The sequence below is a fragment of the Trichomycterus rosablanca genome, chromosome 1 (genome assembly GCF_030014385.1).
Source record: "Trichomycterus rosablanca isolate fTriRos1 chromosome 1, fTriRos1.hap1, whole genome shotgun sequence".
NCBI lineage: Eukaryota > Metazoa > Chordata > Actinopteri > Siluriformes > Trichomycteridae > Trichomycterus > Trichomycterus rosablanca.
The window spans coordinates 2529489-2549027 of record NC_085988.1 but is presented as its reverse complement, the minus strand read 5'-3'; the positions used below and the strand labels follow the sequence as shown (position 1 = coordinate 2549027).

Here is a 19539-nt window from a genome sequence, read left to right as displayed (position 1 = left end):
AATATTTATAGAACCACGTAGTCCAGACTAGTCTGTGAGACCTTAATCAACCAATAAAGCTGTAAACAGGTATTACCTTGACTCTGGGTTAGATGGCATTCTTGAGTGCATCTTTCCTCAATATCAGATTCATCAGACCGTTTCCTCTTTGGTCCTTCATTCAGCCAGGCTATTAAAAACAATAACAAATAAAATAACCAAAAACTTGATGCCACCTTGAATTACTTTGAGGGACACTCCTGTTCTAACTTAATACTGAAGACGAAACTTTACAATATACAGTCAACCTTAGTGAAATTACCATCTGGTTCAGGTTTTTCTGATTCTGCCTCGTCACTTGAAATCTCCCCACTGGACTCTTCGATTTCATCTGATAATGTTGAAGACAAAAAATCCAATGACAAAACAATCATTACACATGGATTTAATGTTTAGTCCTAAAGCTGTGCCAATAACCAAGCCCAGATATGAGCAAATCTTGTATAGAGACAACAGGACTTCACATACATAGCAATTTATATGCAGTTAGTTATCAGAAAAAGTGGAAAAAAGTAATAATAGCTCTTACCTTCAGGATTTATTGCAATGTCATCTAAACAGGCACCCAGGAGTTTTGACAGTGCTCCTTTCTCTATTGCTATAAGAAGTTTGCTCATTTTGGCAAGCTGGAGTGTACTTTCAGGTAGACGATAGAAATGCCGATGAACTCTGATGTCATGCCCCAAAAAAATTGGCTAGCTGGTCCATCTCATTGTCTTTCAAATTCAACACTGTTGACAATGTTGCAATTTGTTTTAGTAACTTTGTTGATGAAAGGGCTGTTGGATTTCTTGCACCACACGCTGCCGCATACTCACGGAGAACATCTGAGCCATGATAAGAAGACAGAGCATTTGGTCGTGCAAAAACGTACACATTTTCTGTTGGAACTTGACATGCTTCTCTTTTTTGGATAAGGAGATCCATGCATCTGACCATCTCGGGTGTAAGCAGCACAGGAACAGCCCTATCCCTCTTGCCACGAATTTCAACTCTTTGGAAATGCTCACAAAGCCTCTTTTCAAATTCACTTAGACCGGTTGCAATGTCTTCATGAGCATTTGACTGTTCTCTTGATACATAGGACTGATCCACCCATACCAGCACAACACACACTAACAGTAGAGTGAGTAATTAGACTTCCGGTTTCCGGTGGTACGCACGCTGAGACTGTAGCCTAGTTGTTTGTTTGTTTGTAGCCATTAGCTAAATAACTTTTTATATACGTATGTTTTAAACGTTAATCTTTCGCACGTAGTTGATATAGAGTGTTATTTTGTCTATCGTAAAAAAGCGCTTGTGTTTACGCTTGTTTACTAACGTAAATCCGTGCTTGTGAAAACTTCTGCTACCGGCATCCGAACGAAGCCGGTTTTAGTTTGTTTTGTAATTCAGCGCATAAACATATTATTCATCCAGAATTAAAACCGCTTTCTGTCCGCACGAAGCACGTTTGTGTTTGTTTGTTTTTGTATTTTAGCGCTTAAACATATTTGCTTTGTAGAGAGTTAAAGCCGTTTTCTGTTCGTAGGAAGCGCGTTCTGTTTATTTGTTTTGTACACCAGCGCATAAACACCGTTTTCCTTTAGAATTACAGCCGGTTTTGTCGGAAACAAAGCGCGTTTGTGTTTGTTTGTTTTTGTACTTCAGTGCTTAAACATCTTTGTTTTGTGGGGAGTTAAAACCGTTTTCTGTCTGTAGGAACCGCGTTCTGTTTATTTGTTTTGTACACCAGCGCATAAACACCGTTTTCCTTTAGAATTACAGCCGTTTTATCCGAACGAAGCACGTTTGTGTTGTTTGGTTGTTGGTTTTTGTATTTCAGCTCATCAACGCCTGTTTCGTCCGGAATTAAAGCCGGTTTTCTGTGACTACCAGCAGAAGCGCCGGTGAATCCAACATAAACATCAACTTCAACTCATCTTCTAAAGCTAAGTATATTTCTTTGTTATTATGGCCCCAGCAGGAGCTTTATATCCCTGTTCCGAGTGCAACATGTTCAGTTATTCCTTCTCCGTGTTTAGTGATAACTTTATATGTGATAAGTGTAGATTAGTTGTTAGTCTGACGGAGAAGATCTCAGTGTTAGAAGGGCGCATTCGGGCGTTAGAACAGACTACTACCAGTGAGGGCTTAGATACAGCTGTAGCAGTCCCGAATGCCAGCAGTTCAGGTATAGAACCCCAGACTCCAGCATTAGCAAAGCTCCGACCATCTCAGTTGCACGTGTCCAACAGGTTTTCCCCACTCAGTGAGCCACCCGCTGAGAAGCCTGTTAATGTAAGTGCTCTGGTTATAGGAGATTCTCAGCTCCGACACGTGCGTATTGCAACCCCCATAGAGACACCAGCAACCATAGTCACCTGTATTCCGGGGGCCAGGGCGCCCGACATCAGAGCAAATCTGAAAGTGCTGGCTAATGCTAATCGTAGATTTTCGAAGATTGTTATCCACGTCGGCACTAATGATGTTCGTTTACGGCAGTCTGAGGTTACTAAGAGTAATGTTAAAGAGGTGTGTGAGTTAGCTAGGTCGATGTCCGAGGCAGTAGTGTGCTCTGGCCCCTTACCGATTCCACCCAGTGGTGAAACCTACAGCAGGTTATTGTCGCTGAACCGCTGGATGTCTAAATGGTGCTCAGAAAACTGCATTGATTTTGTAGATAATTGGTCCACCTTTGAGGGAAGGCCTGGTCTTTTGAAGCGGGATGGTGTCCACCCCACGTGGGAGGGTGCTGCTCGCATTTCTTGCAGCATAGGTGACAGGCTTTACCACCGCGTTAGTGTAGCGGCAGATAGTGTTAAATGACTATCCAGAGCCAAGACCAGGCAGCAGACTAACAGGCCTAACCGACTGTCTGCGAGTCGCCATCGGACGTCACCCGGAATCCTTAGGTCACAAACCATTGAGACTGTGTCTGTTTACCGTGGCAGGTGTAAGCCAAAACAAAATCAAAAAGTATGTCATAATAACTTAATTAAAATTAATCTAAATGAGCATCATGAAAACCATAGTAAAGCTAAACTAAAGTTAGGACTTCTAAACATCAGGTCACTTGCATGTAAAACAGTAATTGTAAATGAAATAATTACAGATAATTGTCTTAGTGCACTTTGTTTAACTGAGACCTGGGCTAGACCTGATGAGTATCTAAGTTTAAATGAAGCATCTCCTCCGGGTTACAGTTATGAACATAAGCCACGTCTTAGCGGTCGTGGTGGAGGAATAGCCACAATTTATGACAAGGACATACTGTAGGTCTCACTGTAAAATCAACTCCCATAACAAACTCGTTTGAAGTTCTTATCTCTGACATAACCAATAAATGTTCATCTGATAAAACTAGTATGTTTAAACTGGTTACTGTTTATCGACCCCCTGGTCCTTACTCAGAATTTCTTAATGAATTTGCCGATTTTCTTTTCATAATTAGTTTTATCAACTAAGAAAGCTTTAATTGTTGGTGACTTTAATATTCATTATGAGGATAAGTGTAATCCACTCAAAACTGCGTTTGATTCTATTTTAGAGTCCTTAGGCATCACCCAAAATGTAACAGGACCCACTCACCGCTGTAAACATACCTTAGATTTAATACTTACTTATGGTATAAACATAGACAACCTGGAAATTGTACCACAGAATGACTTAATTTCTGATCACTCCCTACTAATATATGAAGTGTCCCTGTCCAATAATATACAGCAACCACATCGTTTTAAATGTAAGCGCACTATTACATCTGCAACTGCAGCAGCGTTCATAAACTGCCTACCAGATAGATAGACGATAGATAGATATAGATAGATAGATAGATAGATAGATAGATAGATAGATAGATAGATAGATAGATAGATAGATAGATAGATAGATAGTTTGATAGATAGATAGATGATAGATTGATAGATTGATAGATAGATAGATAGATAGATAGTTTGATTGATAGATAGATAGATAGATAGATAGATAGATAGATAGATAGATAGATAGATAGATAGATAGATAGATAGATAGATAGTTTGATAGATAGATAGATAGATGATAGATAGATAGATGATAGATAGATAGATAGATAGATAGATAGATAGATAGATAGATAGATAGATAGATAGATAGATAGATAGATAGATAGAATGATAGATAGATAGATAGATAGATAGATAGATAGATAGATAGATAGATAGATAGATAGATGATAGATAGATAGATAGATTGATTGATTGATTGATTGATTGATTGATTGATTGATTGATTGATTGATTGATTGATTGATAGATAGATAGATAGATAGATAGATAGATAGATATAGATAGATAGATAGATAGATAGATAGATAGATAGATAGATAGATAGATAGATAGATAGATAGATAGATAACTTTATTAATCCCAGAGGGAAAGTCAGTTATTACAGCAGCTCCAGTACAGTAAAGCCAAATGTTTTAAAGTACAGAGAATAAAAGTACAAAAGTATAAAAGTACAAGAATTAAGTACACAAGTAATGTTGTGCACACTATGTAATTGAATAAATAGAATAAAAAATAGTAGTATAGAAGTATCCTGGCATTAAATATTCAGATGAGATATGTAATGTGATATACTAAGCTGTAGTAGTGTTAAATAACAACAGATATGTAGTATAGTCTTTATAAACAGAATGCTAGAACCTGCTCTATGGGTCTGTCCTGAAAGTGGTTTAGTGTTCGATGATGTCCTGAACTAGTGAATTGTTGTACAGCGTGATCGCTGCTGGTATAAACGATCTCCAAGAAAAGCAGCAGCGATTTCAGAGGGCTGAAAAAACAAAAACCAAAGGCACTATAAGCCACAGACATGAACAGAACAAACGATATTCAGGATTTAAATCACAACTTAAAGTTTCTTTGCAAGCAGTTTAGTGAACTATCTAAACAACAAATAAATAACAGTAGACAATACTTACCATGAGAATATGAAACAGAGCCTCACTCGGCTGTCCCAGTTTCTGTGCTGGTGCAACTCCTGATGGGAAGAGTGCTGGAAGGCCGTTCAAAATCTCAATGGACTGTTGCACTATTTAAAGAAAAGCAATGTCTTACTGAAACTGAAATCACTTTTTTCCCTTTTAGAATATTTACAATATGTCATATCTAATTCACTTAAATCACACCACAGGATTTACAATAATTACACATTTATTTTACCTTCAGTCACCGAAACCACCAGACTTCAACATCTACCCAGAATAAAACAGACACCACCAAACGTGTACAAAGTTCTAGACCAACCTGAGAGCTCACAACATTTCTCATGAACAGACATGACTTTAGACGGGGCTTCAGACTACCGCTTGTTGAGGATGATAAAAACAGCACATGGGATATTTTACTGATTACTGATCAACTGTTTTGCTTCAGGGTCGAGTGGCAAATAAAGACTTAACACTCAACATCTATAAAACAATCATTTACTAATAAAGCAGTATTTCATCCAGACATTATTTTAAATCACTTTTATTTCATCAAGTTTTTACTGCAAGCATAACGCAAATTTCTATCTTTAATGAGAATGTATCGTAGCATCAAGCAGTAAAGCAGTTTTGTCTGTTTGTGTTTAACACGCTCTTAAACAGACAAAGTTTCTAACAAACATTTAAGTAACATTTCCTGTTAGAGTCTCTGTAATCTGGTCAACCTTCAAAGTACTATTCACAAACAACAATCTAATGTTTGTGTTCAGTGATTAGCCAATTTAGTGATTTTAAAACTTAAATTAGGCTCCAGGGAACAAAAAAATATGTTTGTGCTCTATTCTTCTTTCAGCCATAAATGTTAATAATTGTTTATAATTACTGTTTGCTAGCTATTTACATCGATTAACCATAACATTAACACCACCCCCTTGTATCTACACTCATTGTCTATTTTATCAGCTCCACTTACCATACTGGAGTACTTTTCTAGTTCTACAATTACTGACTGTAGTCCATCAGTTTCTCTGCATACTTTGTTAGCCACCTGTTCTTCAATGGTCAGGACCCCCACAGGACCAACACAGAGCAGGTATTAATTCACTGAATGATTGTCTCAGCACTGCAGTGACTCTGACATGGTGGTGGTGTTCTAGTGTGAGTTGAACTAGTACAAGTGGATCAGACACAGCAGTGCTGCTGGAGTTTTTAAAACATTGTGTCCACTCTACAGACACTCCTACCTTGTTGGTCCACCTTGTAGATGTAAAGTCTGAGACGTTCACTCATGTCTTGCTGCAGTTTGTGTTGGTCATGCACTAGTCCTTCATTAGTGGTCACAGGATGCTGCCCAAAGGACGTTGTTGGCTGGTGGATTCAGCAGTGGAACTGAGATGCTTAAAAACTCAATTAGCACTGCTGTCTTATCCACTCATAACAGTGCAACACACACCAACACACTACCATCACATCAGTGTCACTGCAGTGCTGAGAATAATCCACCACCCAAAGAAAACCTGCTCTGTGTTGATACTCTGGGGGTCCTGAAGAACAGGATGGAAGAGGGATAAAGCATGCAGAGAAACTGATGGACTACAGACTGTAATGGTAGAACTACAAAGTACTCCAGTATGATAAGTGGAGCTGATAAAATAGACGATGAGTGATTAAGGTGGTGTTAATGTTACGACTGATGTGTGTATGATGCCCATTACAATGCATTCTGAGCCACAATATTACAGTATTTACAATATAATTGTAAGAGTTATTACAAAAAAACCTAACTACAATATTAAATTACATTAATGTGTTTTCATGAATGAAGTTCATTATAAGTAATAAAGTGATTAAAATATTTTAGACAGCTGGTGCCTCTAGGGGTACAAATTGCTGAATACATTTTGAGTAATGAATTAAATTGAATTTACCTTCATCCAGAGTCACTGGTGGCTTCATTACATTTTTCATGACTCCAAAGAACTGAACTTTTGAACAGACTACTTTCCATCAGTTCTGTGGTGTACTTGTGATTGCCAGATTAAAGAATCATCCATCCAACTCATCCATCACCTGTAAACAAGCACAAACAGCCATGAGAACATATTTTAGAGAACCAGAACTGAAGCATCTCAATTTTTATTTAATCACTATTTCTGATCTAAAACTGAGATCACTATTGTCACAATTTATTTGGGCCCTAAGGAGAAAAAAATATGATTTAAGAGATATTTAAAACAAAGAGTTTACAAAAAGTATAAATATAAATGTATATGTACACGGCCTTCTAAACAAAGTATAATTTACATAACATTACAAATAAACAAAATACTAAGAGACGAGTTACAAGAGTTACTAAAATACTTCAAACAGCAGATATTAACTGTGTATTCAAATGTATTCTTTACAATAAGTAAATGGTTTTCATAATTCTGTTTCTTATACATCACATGACAATTTCACAAACATAAGCTGATTAAAAATGTTCTTTATAGCAGCAAAGTAAAGAATCAGAAGAAAAGAACAAAACTACTTATTATTACTTGTGTTCATCACTACAGGCTCCACAATAACACAACATGAGCCATGACATGATTCTACTGCAGTATTATTACTGCAATAATCATTCATTTATGTAAGGTTCTGTGGCGTCAGTGGTACTTACCACTCTTCCCTGATGTCACAGAGCCTTACAGAGCTCAGTAGAGGAAGGCCTTAAATAATAGGCCTTCCAATTAGGGCGAATTGCCTGCAGCTGTGGGCTGGCTTACTTAAGCCAGCTCTGCACAGCAGCGGGTGTCGCACCTTTTGTCTGCTTTTGTTTCTTTTGTTTGTTTTTTCAGTTCTCTGGAGGCAGCGCATCCACGCTTTTATAGGCCAGACGGTATCCCCTGGTGGCATGTGCCATTAGGGTGTGTAGACTGCAAGGTCGAGGTAACATCTTTATTTAGCCTATTGCTTTAGCGTGGTGCGACGCCGTGCAGCCCTCGTGCTGCCTTTTCTTTATTCGGTTAGCGTTAGCGGTGCTGCTAAACAGCAAGCGATAGCGCTTGCAGCCGTATCCGCATTAACCTCTCATCTTAAGTGGTCATTTGGTTTCGTAACCGCTGGATGGCGAGGCCGTTAAGTGTTCGGCTCTCGCGTTAACATCCCCGGTTCGAATCCGCACTTCTGAGGTTGCCTAACTGATTTGTTCTGTTCTTTTCTTTTCAGATCGGCGAACTTCATTAGCTGCAACCTTCAGCGAAGCCACGCCGATCGCGTTCTTCCCGTAGCCCACCGCCGTGCGGGGGGCTATTGATGTCCGGGAGTTCTTAACTCCCGTGTCATATTGCTGTAGTGCCTTAGCGCTTTCAGCTTGGTGGGTCAGTAACTGCCTGATGGTGATGCCGTCAAGCGCTCGGCTATAACGCCATTACCCGGTTTACACCCACCGCTTTATTCTCAGCGATAGTGGGATTAGTAACTGCCTGATGGTGATGCCGTCAAGCGCTCGGCTATAACGCCATTACCCGGTTTACACCCACCGCTTTATTCTCAGCGATAGTGGGATTAGTAACTGCCTGATGGTGATGCCGTCAAGCGCTCGGCTATAACGCCATTACCCGGTTTACACCCACCGCTTTATTCTCAGCGATAGTGGGATTAGTAACTGCCTGATGGTGATGCCGTCAAGCGCTCGGCTATAACGCCATTACCCGGTTTACACCCACCGCTTTATTCTCAGTGATAGTGGGATCAGTAACTGCCTGATGGTGATGCCGTCAAGCGCTCGGCTATAACGCCATTACCCGGTTCATACCCACCGCTTTATGTTTCAGCGCCTGTAGGTTCAGTAACTGCCTGATGGTGATGCCGTCAAGCGCTCGGCTATAACGCCATTACCCGGTTCATACCTAGCGCTTTATCTTCAGCGTCTACACACACCCCCTCACCCGTGCTACGTTAGCGCGGTGGCAACACAACCGCTATGCACCGGCGCGACCCGGGTTCGCGCCTTGCATTAATCTTTGTTTTCCTTTTTCAGTTTTCGTTGCCTGCATCGCCCAGCGGTCTCCAGCGGGGTTCATTATTGGTTTTGTTTTTGTTTTGTGTTTTGTGTATAATTTTTCATTTAAAAAATAAAATTATTATTTAAGTTAATCTCCGCACTTGAGTCCTTTCTCTCCCACGTGACAGAAAGGTGCGACCATTTCTGGACTCAGCGGAGAACCCCTGTTCTCTCCCAAAACATTTTTTGGGGGGGCACTCCCCCGGTTGCCTGTGGCGGCCTGGGGGAATTGGACCGCTGGGCTAGAGACCTCAGGAGAGGTCTCTTTAAGGAGGGGGTACTGTAAGGTTCTGTGGCGTCAGTGGTACTTACCACTCTTCCCTGATGTCACAGAGCCTTACAGAGCTCAGTAGAGGAAGGCCTTAAATAATAGGCCTTCCAATTAGGGCGAATTGCCTGCAGCTGTGGGCTGGCTTACTTAAGCCAGCTCTGCACAGCAGCGGGTGTCGCACCTTTTGTCTGCTTTTGTTTCTTTTGTTTGTTTTTTCAGTTCTCTGGAGGCAGCGCATCCACGCTTTTATAGGCCAGACGGTATCCCCTGGTGGCATGTGCCATTAGGGTGTGTAGACTGCAAGGTCGAGGTAACATCTTTATTTAGCCTATTGCTTTAGCGTGGTGCGACGCCGTGCAGCCCTCGTGCTGCCTTTTCTTTATTCGGTTAGCGTTAGCGGTGCTGCTAAACAGCAAGCCATAGCGCTTGCAGCCGTATCCGCATTAACCTCTCATCTTAAGTGGTCATTTGGTTTCGTAACCGCTGGATGGCGAGGCCGTTAAGTGTTCGGCTCTCGCGTTAACATCCCCGGTTCGAATCCGCACTTCTGAGGTTGCCTAACTGATTTGTTCTGTTCTTTTCTTTTCAGATCGGCGAACTTCATTAGCTGCAACCTTCAGCGAAGCCACGCCGATCGCGTTCTTCCCGTAGCCCACCGCCGTGCGGGGGGCTATTGATGTCCGGGAGTTCTTAACTCCCGTGTCATATTGCTGTAGTGCCTTAGCGCTTTCAGCTTGGTGGGTCAGTAACTGCCTGATGGTGATGCCGTCAAGCGCTCGGCTATAACGCCATTACCCGGTTTACACCCACCGCTTTATTCTCAGCGATAGTGGGATTAGTAACTGCCTGATGGTGATGCCGTCAAGCGCTCGGCTATAACGCCATTACCCGGTTTACACCCACCGCTTTATTCTCAGTGATAGTGGGATCAGTAACTGCCTGATGGTGATGCCGTCAAGCGCTCGGCTATAACGCCATTACCCGGTTCATACCCACCGCTTTATGTTTCAGCGCCTGTAGGTTCAGTAACTGCCTGATGGTGATGCCGTCAAGCGCTCGGCTATAACGCCATTACCCGGTTCATACCTAGCGCTTTATCTTCAGCGTCTACACACACCCCCTCACCCGCGCTACGTTAGCGCGGTGGCAACACAACCGCTATGCACCGGCGCGACCCGGGTTCGCGCCTTGCATTAATCTTTGTTTTCCTTTTTCAGTTTTCGTTGCCTGCATCGCCCAGCGGTCTCCAGCGGGGTTCATTATTGGTTTTGTTTTGTGTTTTGTGTATAATTTTTCATTTAAAAAATAAAATTATTATTTAAGTTAATCTCCGCACTTGAGTCCTTTCTCTCCCACGTGACAATTTATCCTGATTTATTACTTCTGGTTACAAGTTATTCCTCCAAAACGCATCTAATAAATCACCAGACTTTTACCCTCTTCCTTACATGTAAACTTTTAGCACATTGTGTTCTCCACAAAGTTCTTCTCCTGTCCCTAACACCACGTTCACCAGGCTGAAGTGACCCTCACCTGTGGAGCCGCTTGTACATGAACAGTTTCAAACCAGTTCAGAAGCTCAAACTCACTCACTGACATTTAAAAACACTTATTTTAAGTTTAATCTTTTTTCAAGTCTAAATGAAACTTCGTTGTTTTTCCCTCTTACAGAAAGCAGCACTCATGTTTACTCTGTGAGGCTTCGTCCCAAATCACTCCCCCTTCCGTATTTAGTGCACTTGGTAGGACATTATATATTAGCGCTTCCACCACAGACAGTGTAGTGCACTATATAGGGAACAGGGAGTGATTTGAGACACTACACACGGACCTACTGTAAGGAGCAGATCTGTAACCCAGTTACGTAATAAATTGCATTATCCAAGAATCCAGTGTTACCACTCACAATTTTAATTTAAAAGTATCTTCTATGGTCCAACTACACTTGGTTATCAAACCTGAAAACAATTAAGAAAAAAAATGCTGACTTTAAAGTTAAGCTAGTTAATTAGGTCAATGCTAACGCAAATAAACCTAGATAAGACTCTGAACAAGCACAATACTGGCTCACAAAACTCAACATTCAATCAGAAGATATAAGTTATTAGCTCACCTGTAAGTGCTGCGGTGGAAATATCATCCAGGGTTTCTCCATTTCAGTAGTTTGTGATTAGCACTTAGCAGCAGAAAAAGACTGAAATGTCGGTTAGAAGAAAGTTCCGGCGGGAACTGAGGAGGAACGATCGATCTCATGTTGTAAAAGGGAGCAATTCATTTCATTAGGCAGCACGGTTTTGGTTAGCTGTTTGAATTGATAAAATGTGTTGCATTTATTACAGCTCTAAAACACAAATATAATTAAACAAAAACAGCTCAACAATACCAGTGACTGTTTAAGCAGCTGTTATAGACAAACCTCCTTTATTTTTTACATAGAAATAGTCCAGGCGGGATTCGCGGGCTTTTGATTGGGGTGTGACGTAGCTAGTGGTGTGCGATACTGCAAAATTTGGTATTGATCCGATTCCAATACCAAGTAAATACAGCGCCAGTATCGCTAATATCAATCCGATTCTTTTTAATAATTAAGGTAGATGCATCATCAAATTGCTTAATCTGAATTCTCATGAGGTGTATTAATGTAATACATTTTTTGTAAAGAGCTGCTCTCAGTAGGGTTGTAAATAAATTCAGTTGTTTAAAGCTCAGATTTCTTGTTTCTTGTAAGATGTGAGAGGAGCGAGTCTGTACACACATGGTCTCTACTTTCTGATGAGAGATGAGAGAAACGTGCTGAATGTAGCAGAGAAAAAGTTAAACTAAAGTATCGATCCCATCACACTAGTATCGATGCAATACCAATACCAACGTTGGTATCGATAATATTGATATTTGGATCAATCCACCCACCACTAGCGGTGGCTTGTTATCTACTTGTTAATAGTATATTTGTTATCTACTTGTTAATAGTATCTGTATTTGTAGCTTTAACACTTAAGTCAAATAAACACTGGGTAGAGAGAACAAGGGAGGTTTGAAAGAAAGAGAAGATAAACTGTTGCCTGTTTTCTGTTGATGCATGCTCAATAATCCGGGTACACAAATCCACAAAGTTGAATCAGTTCATCGGACACAAGTTTGTTGTAGAGATACACTCTAAACCCGGATTTGGTTTTAATAAATTTCTTGAGCAGTCATTAATTATTCTTTCATGTTTTGTAAAAAAATATTGCCATTACTAAATCAAACTAGTTGTTAGCAATATTAAGCTGAAATATGCAGTGTAATTATCACGTTAAGCAAAGATAACTCAATATGGTACGTTTTTGAGAGGGAGGGGAGGGGCCTGTTTGAAACGGCAGCAGAACGTTGTGTGAAGAGCCCTGGTTTATGGCCGCTGCACTCCGAAGCTGTGGGTTTTGAAATCAGTGTTACTTCAAATGGTGAGTATGTAAAGGAACTATATTTTAAATTCGACATTTCTGATAAAAAGAAACTTTTCACTGAGGTTGACTCAGCTCGGAACAACGTCAGGTCTTTCTCACAAGCATCTCGAGTGCGTGTGATGGATGAGGAGAAGTTGATCAACGTGAGATTATAAAGAATCTATAGTCATCATGAAACGTTGTCAACTTTCTTCGTTTGAACGTCTTTAATATAAACAAAACATCAGTCACAGAGGTCTTACTTCAGCCGCGGTGCTTCATTTAGCGTGCTAAAGGTAGCCAACTCTTTTTTTATCGGTTCACAGTTTATAGCGTTAGCACATTCCCCCATGCCGCGTTTTTCGCCACCACGCCTCTCGTTGAGTCGTTGTGTAGCAGTAATACAGTTATTACAGCCGAGGCTGATAAATGTTTTGCAGTAGAGTTTACAGAACAGAAGTGCAGCTGTTGAGCTAAAACTTTTTTTTTTTTTTTAACAGGATCTTTTGAAGATGCAGTGGAAGTGTAAGTATTGTGAGTTTATATGTGAAAAAAGGGGTTACCTATTAAAACATTACAGGTTAAAACATGGGGGTTACAATAGAACGGTGCCATTTCCTTGCTTACACCAAGAATGTTTGTGCACATTTAACTCCATTAATGCACTTAAAGTCCACTTATCTAAGATTCATCAGAAAACCCAACATGCACAGCTGTGTAAATCTGACCAGGTAATTCAGTGTCAGTTATGTGATTTTTCTGCACCATGTACAAAAGCAGTTTTTTTTACACACCTGCGCAGTACACATTTAAAAGTTAATCACAGAGTCCCGTGTCCTTATAAAGGATGTAACTTCCATACCAGTGTGTACTCCACATTTAATGCCCACATCAGTAAAGAGCACAGAACAGGCAATTGGACAATGTTCAAGCCAGAAGTAGTCTCTGCTAATATAACTAATGAAACAGTCCAAGAAGTACAGGTGCCTACAAATGATGTCCTTGATTTACAGGACAGTGAGGATTCCAGCAGTGAAGAGCTTCCTGATTTAGAGAAACAGCTTGAGCATAACCTAGCAGCTCTTTTTTTAAAGATGCAGACCACCCTTCATATTCCAGAAAGTTCTGTACAAGAAATTGTACAACAGCTTTTGCAGATATGTAAACTGTCCCAGCCACTGCTACATAATTCAGTCACTGACATTCTGAAACAACACACAGATGTAGATGATTCAACTGTGAGACAGATAGTCAGGGTTGCCTCAGAGAGCAATGTCATAATGAGATTTTGTGGCAAGGATGGCTCCTTATCAACCACTAAAAGGAGAGCAGCATATGTGAACAAAAACTTCACAGTGGTTATGCCAGTGGAGTATGTTATTGATAGAGGGAAAAAATCTGCTGCTGTATATGTTCCTCTAAATGCAATGCTACAGAAATTGTTGAACAGGGCAGATATTTTAGACAAAGCTCTTCCAGTACAAAAACATGTGCCACATGAGTACAGTACATACAGAGATGGTTCATACTGTAAAGAAAATGACCTCCTTAAAGGGGAGGAGTTCAAAATTGCTGTTGGGCTTTACACAGATGAATTTGAAGTGTCCAATCCTTTAGGAACATCTAAAAAAAAACACAAAATGTGTGCAGTGTATTGGGTGATAGCCAATGTACCATCAAAATATAGGTCCACACTCCACTCCATTCAGCTTGCTCTTTTATGCAAAGCCTCTGATGTAAAAGAATTTGGCTATGCTAAAATTCTCCATCCTCTCATCCAAGATCTTGTTTATTTGGAACAACACGGTCTATATGTTGAGAAGTTAGAAGCATCAATCAGAGGCACAGTGTTATATGTGGCTGCTGATAACTTGGCTGCTCATTCACTTGCAGGATTCTTTGAGAGCTTTGCAGTGGACAAGTTTTGCAGGTTCTGCATGGCGGCAAGAAGAGAGATCCAAGACAAAGAGGTATGTTCAGGCACCTTTGAACCCCGAAATAAAGACTCTCACAACAGACAGGTGCAGAAGGTACAGCAAGATCCTACTGTGGCTAAACAGTATGGTGTGAAAAGAGGGTGTGTGTTGACTGAAAATTTGGAGCACTTTCATGTTGTTCGTGGCTACCCTCCCGACATCTTGCATGACCTTTTGGAAGGTGTTGTTCCTGTTGAGCTATCACTCTGCCTTTCAGACATGATTTTTAAGAAATATTTCACTTTAGAAACACTGAACCATGCTATCAAAACCTTTGCATATGCTTTTGATGACAAAACTGACCAGCCCCAGCTCATTTCCCAAGGCTTCTCCACCAAAGGGACCATAGGTGGAAATGGCCATGAGAACTGGGCTCTAATCAGACTGCTCCCACTTCTCATTGGCCATAAAATACCTGAAGGAGACAATGCATGGAACGTTCTGATGCTCCTTAAAGACATTGTTGAGTTGGCTGTAGCAACAAAACACACAGACGAGTCGATACATTTCCTTGATTGCAAACTGTCAGAACACAGAGAATTGTTGCGAAGTACGTTTCCTGAATACAGACTACGTCCAAAACACCACTTTATTGAGCATTATCCTGAGATGATTAAGGCATTCGGCCCACTTTCAAATGTCTGGACAATGCGCTTTGAGGGAAAGCACAAATTTTTTAAACAGGTCATTCGCAACGCTCACAACTTCAGAAATGTAGCTCTTACACTGGCTGTTAAGCATCAGAAAATGATGGCTTACCATTTAGACTTAAGTTCATTTTTCAAACCCTCAGTTGAAATGGACAAGGTTACTACAGTGCCGATCACTTCTTACCCTGAGAATGTCCAACAAATTTTCTGCCAGAGAGTTCCTCAGCTTTCATCAGTTCTTGTTGCATCATCAGTCTTTGTGGATGGCATCAGATATTGTGCTGACATGATAATATCTGTTGGTTCATGCTCAGGCCTCCCTAATTTTAAGCAGGTCAAACAGATTGTGGCAATTAACACAGAGATTCTGTTTCTCTGCCGGGTGATGACTGCATGGTACCATGAGCATTTCAGATCTTTTGAACTCTGTAACAGCACTAACTCCTCTCTGTGTGTGGTACAACTAAAAGAACTGAATGATGTTTTCCCCCTTCCAGCATACAGATTTGGAGACAATTTAATAGTAACACTTAGACGTTATATTCTGTGTTAAAAAGCAAGTGTGATTGAGCAGTCAATCGGGGCTCAATCGTTATATTCTGTGTTAAAAGCTTCTTTGAGCCTTCATGTTTAAGATATGCCCTTTCCAAAGGATATAATTGGATGATGATTGTTTTTACTGACATGTCAGTTTGCATGGGATTAGTGTAACCTGAGATTATATCTAAATTTTCTTTTATAGAAAGTAAAAGATACTGGAATCTATACTAACATGTTGGTAAAATCGTCTTTTATTGCCGAATTTGAATGCGACTAAAATGAGAAATGTTGGTAAAAATGGTATTACCCCACCTCCTCATGTAAAACTAATTCTGACTGTATGGGGCTAAAGATATACTCTAGTAAATATATTTTAGTATTTTTAGTAAATGTATGTAAATACTTCTTCCACCACTGGCTCTACCAACCACTCAGTGATGTTTTTCCAACCATCTAACAATGGCTCAGCAACTAACTGTTATTGAGGATTTGTGTACTTCTAATAAGCTAATTATTATTTTTATTCCCAAGATGACTGCACACCAGAAGATGACCTTGAGGGTCATTCTCACAGAGGCAGATATAAGAAAGGTCACCCTGAACACAAGGCCTGCTACCATGGAGGATTTAATATGCAAGCTTAAAGAATCACTGGGACTTGATTACAACTGCAGTCTCCAGTACAAAGATCCTGAATTCAATTACGAGCTGTGCAATCTCACAGATATTGAAGATCTTCCAGAAAAACCAACGGTAAAAGTCATTCCTCTACTTGAGCTGGTACCTGTCTCAACACCTGATGAAATTTTGAGTGACACACAGAGTACAGCAGATACAGAAGTCCTCTCACACTCATCCCAGGACCGACAGACACCATGGCCAGAACTATTTTCTATCCCAGCCTTTTCTGTTGATGTAAACTATAGACTAAGACAGGCAGATCTACTGTATCTTAGGGACGGAACACACCTAAAAGTAACAAAAGAGCTAAAACATGTGATCCTTGAAAGTTTGGCAGAGAGTATGTATAGCTACACAGCATACCCAAATAATGCTCAGTTTGAAAGTGTTGCAGCAGCACTGATAAGTAAGCACCCCTGTCTCCAGGAACGAGGCTCCACCAATCACTATAATGGTTGGAAAAACAGCCTAAAATACAAAATGGCTAACTACAGAACAAAGTGTAGAAGATCAGGCTGCCTTGATGTTGCGGTAAATGCAGGTAAACGGGGAGGGCATTCAGCAGAAGGCGAACAAGCTAACAAGAATATCAAGAAGGCCAAGAAAGGCGAGCTTAACTACTTACCCAACTATCCTGAGGGATTTGATCAGTCAGGCCTTGAGGGTGCCCGCAAGCAATTGATTGATGAAATGCAGAAGAGAACTCCAGATGGACAATGTATAAAACAGAAGATGGATGTGACATTTGCATTGAGAAGAAAAGAGGTAGTGGAATCTGAACCTGCCATAAGCAAGATTTTGGAATGCTGGCCTGCTCTTTTCACGGAAGATCAGGTATGTTCAAGAGAGATTATTAATGTCTGACCATTCTGTCACTTTAATGTAATTTTTGACATCTCATTTTAATCTTTTTTAAATATATTCAAATTTATAAATTATATATTTATTCCAAGGATAATATTGCAATTATCCTTGTTCCATGCCCAACCAACTACATCTGACCTAATATCCTACTACGATACATTCTCGTTATTCTTAAAGGCCCATGTGAGAATGAATGGTGGGTGGGATATTGGTCAGGTGTAGTTGGTTAGGGATGAAACAAGTAGGCTAAGAGGGGATGGAACAAAATTGCTGCAGGCCCAGCCACAGTATTAATTAGTTTTGAAATCTGTATTTTTCAGGTGTACATGGAGTTCAACAGGATTGTGGGCAAGAACCTCAAGCAAGAGTTCTATGAAAGCATTGATCAGCACAGTCTTCGTCTCATTGAGATATTTCAATCTAAGAGAGGGAACATTGGGCAGCTTTTGTCACAGCTATCACAGCAGACTAAGGTTGGTCCATATCCATTATGTACTTGCATTGTATTGTTTTTCACAGCTTATGTGATGACATGTCACTAAAAATGCAACTATACTAATTGCACAATCCAATCAAAATTGTGTTTTCTTATTGACCAGTCATTAACTTGTCATTCTACATACATATGTAACTGTATTGTTATTTTACTCTCCAAAAGACCAAAGAGCCAACTGACATTCGGACACTGGTGCTCAGAGGGCTTCCTATTGTCCTTGGGGACAGTCCCGCAGACTTCTACAAAGAATGCTCTGTAAGTAACCTCTTACTTTATCAAAGAGTATCAAATGTCAGCGTAACCTTGACTTTTCACTATTGTTTTATAGTTTCTGTTTTTGACAAACAATGTGAGCATAGTTTTATGTAGTTTTTTTATAGATTGTTATTTAAAGAATTGATTGAATGTGATTATTGTGCTCTTATGTTGTTAGGACTCTGATGACTCATTCTGCCACCTTGACGTTGCTTTGCTCTCCCCATCCCCCCACCTCAGGCCAGCCTCTCTAAAGATCATTATTGAGGGAGAGGTTGTGATGGACAACATTCAAGACCTGCCAAAAGCTATGTGCATTCTGTTTGGACTTACTTACGCCCTGCATCTCAACTATCCCAAATCAATGAGGAACACATTCCAGTTCATCCAACAGGTTCTCCTTTCACTGGGCCACAATGAACTAAAACCCAGATTACAAACTCTGAAAAACCAGCTTGCACTGTAAGTAATTGCTATGGCTAATAGCAATGGCTAAGGTTAATGTGAGAAGGCATGGCTGCTTGTTTTTTCAGTGACTTTTTCCCCACTACAGCCTTGTGTCTCTTTATTCATTGTTACTGTCCGTTCTTTGACACCAATAGCACTAACAACCCTTTAAAATGTTTGTTAAAATACAATACAAATGTCCTTTTGTCACAAGTGATAAAAAAGGAAATGTTAAACAGTTTTGTTAGATTTTGTATTGTGACAACTGATTGAAGTTTGTTGTGGGATGGGAATGTCCAGCCACTTGTGTTCTACAATTCAGGATGTAGAAATTTTTTCTCAGGACTGCATATTAGTGTTCAGGTGACTAGATAAACTTAACACAGTTCATCAGTCAAGTTGATGTTTTAACAGCTTGTATCAAGTTTTAATGTATGGTTTAAAGTGTTTATCTTGTTAAATGCTGTGCATACGGGTTCTGAAAACAAACAAAACAAATTACCAAGCAGTTTTAATGCCTGTTTTTACTTTTACTTGGTTGACAAATTTGTTATTGACTCGGCAACACATGAGAACTGCAACATTTTGTCAATAAAATACATTGGAACACTGAAAAGTATTGTTTAATTTCTTTAAAAATTTGTTGAAACAATTTAATGCAAAGTAATCTAAAAAATGAATTACAAGAAAACATTAAAGTATTAAACATTTTAAGTAGTAATTAATAATGTTATTATTTGTTATATGATTTTTGTATACTTAAAATATTTATTTTCTACAATTTAAACTTAAGAAAAGAGATCATTTAGGTGAACTTATGATTTTAAGTAAAGACTACTAATGTAAACTTGATTTGTCTAATGGATCCATTTAAGAGTCTATGTTAATACGACTTGACT

General features: G+C 39.8%; 1 protein-coding gene across 1 annotated transcript; it reads left to right on the top strand.

Annotated features, from left to right (window-relative positions):
* The first annotated feature begins 12595 nt into the window (after positions 1–12595).
* Positions 12596–19243, top strand: LOC134317070 (uncharacterized). Its single transcript, XM_062997754.1, has 6 exons — positions 12596–13256; positions 14625–14701; positions 16429–17412; positions 17763–17915; positions 18101–18193; positions 18372–19243. Exons 2-6 carry the CDS (start codon positions 14669–14671, stop codon positions 18657–18659), a joined length of 1551 nt encoding a protein of 516 aa, XP_062853824.1. The 5' UTR covers positions 12596–13256; positions 14625–14668; the 3' UTR covers positions 18660–19243.
* The last annotated feature ends 296 nt before the right edge of the window (positions 19244–19539 follow it).

Bases quoted from the DNA above. Each gene is read 5' to 3' on its own strand.
- LOC134317070 (XM_062997754.1), top strand. From the start codon at position 14,669: ATGGCGGCAAGAAGAGAGATCCAAGACAAAGAG. The intron at 17,413-17,762 runs GTATGTTCAAGA...TGTATTTTTCAG, and splicing joins CTCTTTTCACGGAAGATCAG to GTGTACATGGAGTTCAACAG. The intron at 17,916-18,100 runs GTTGGTCCATAT...ACTCTCCAAAAG, and splicing joins AGCTATCACAGCAGACTAAG to ACCAAAGAGCCAACTGACAT.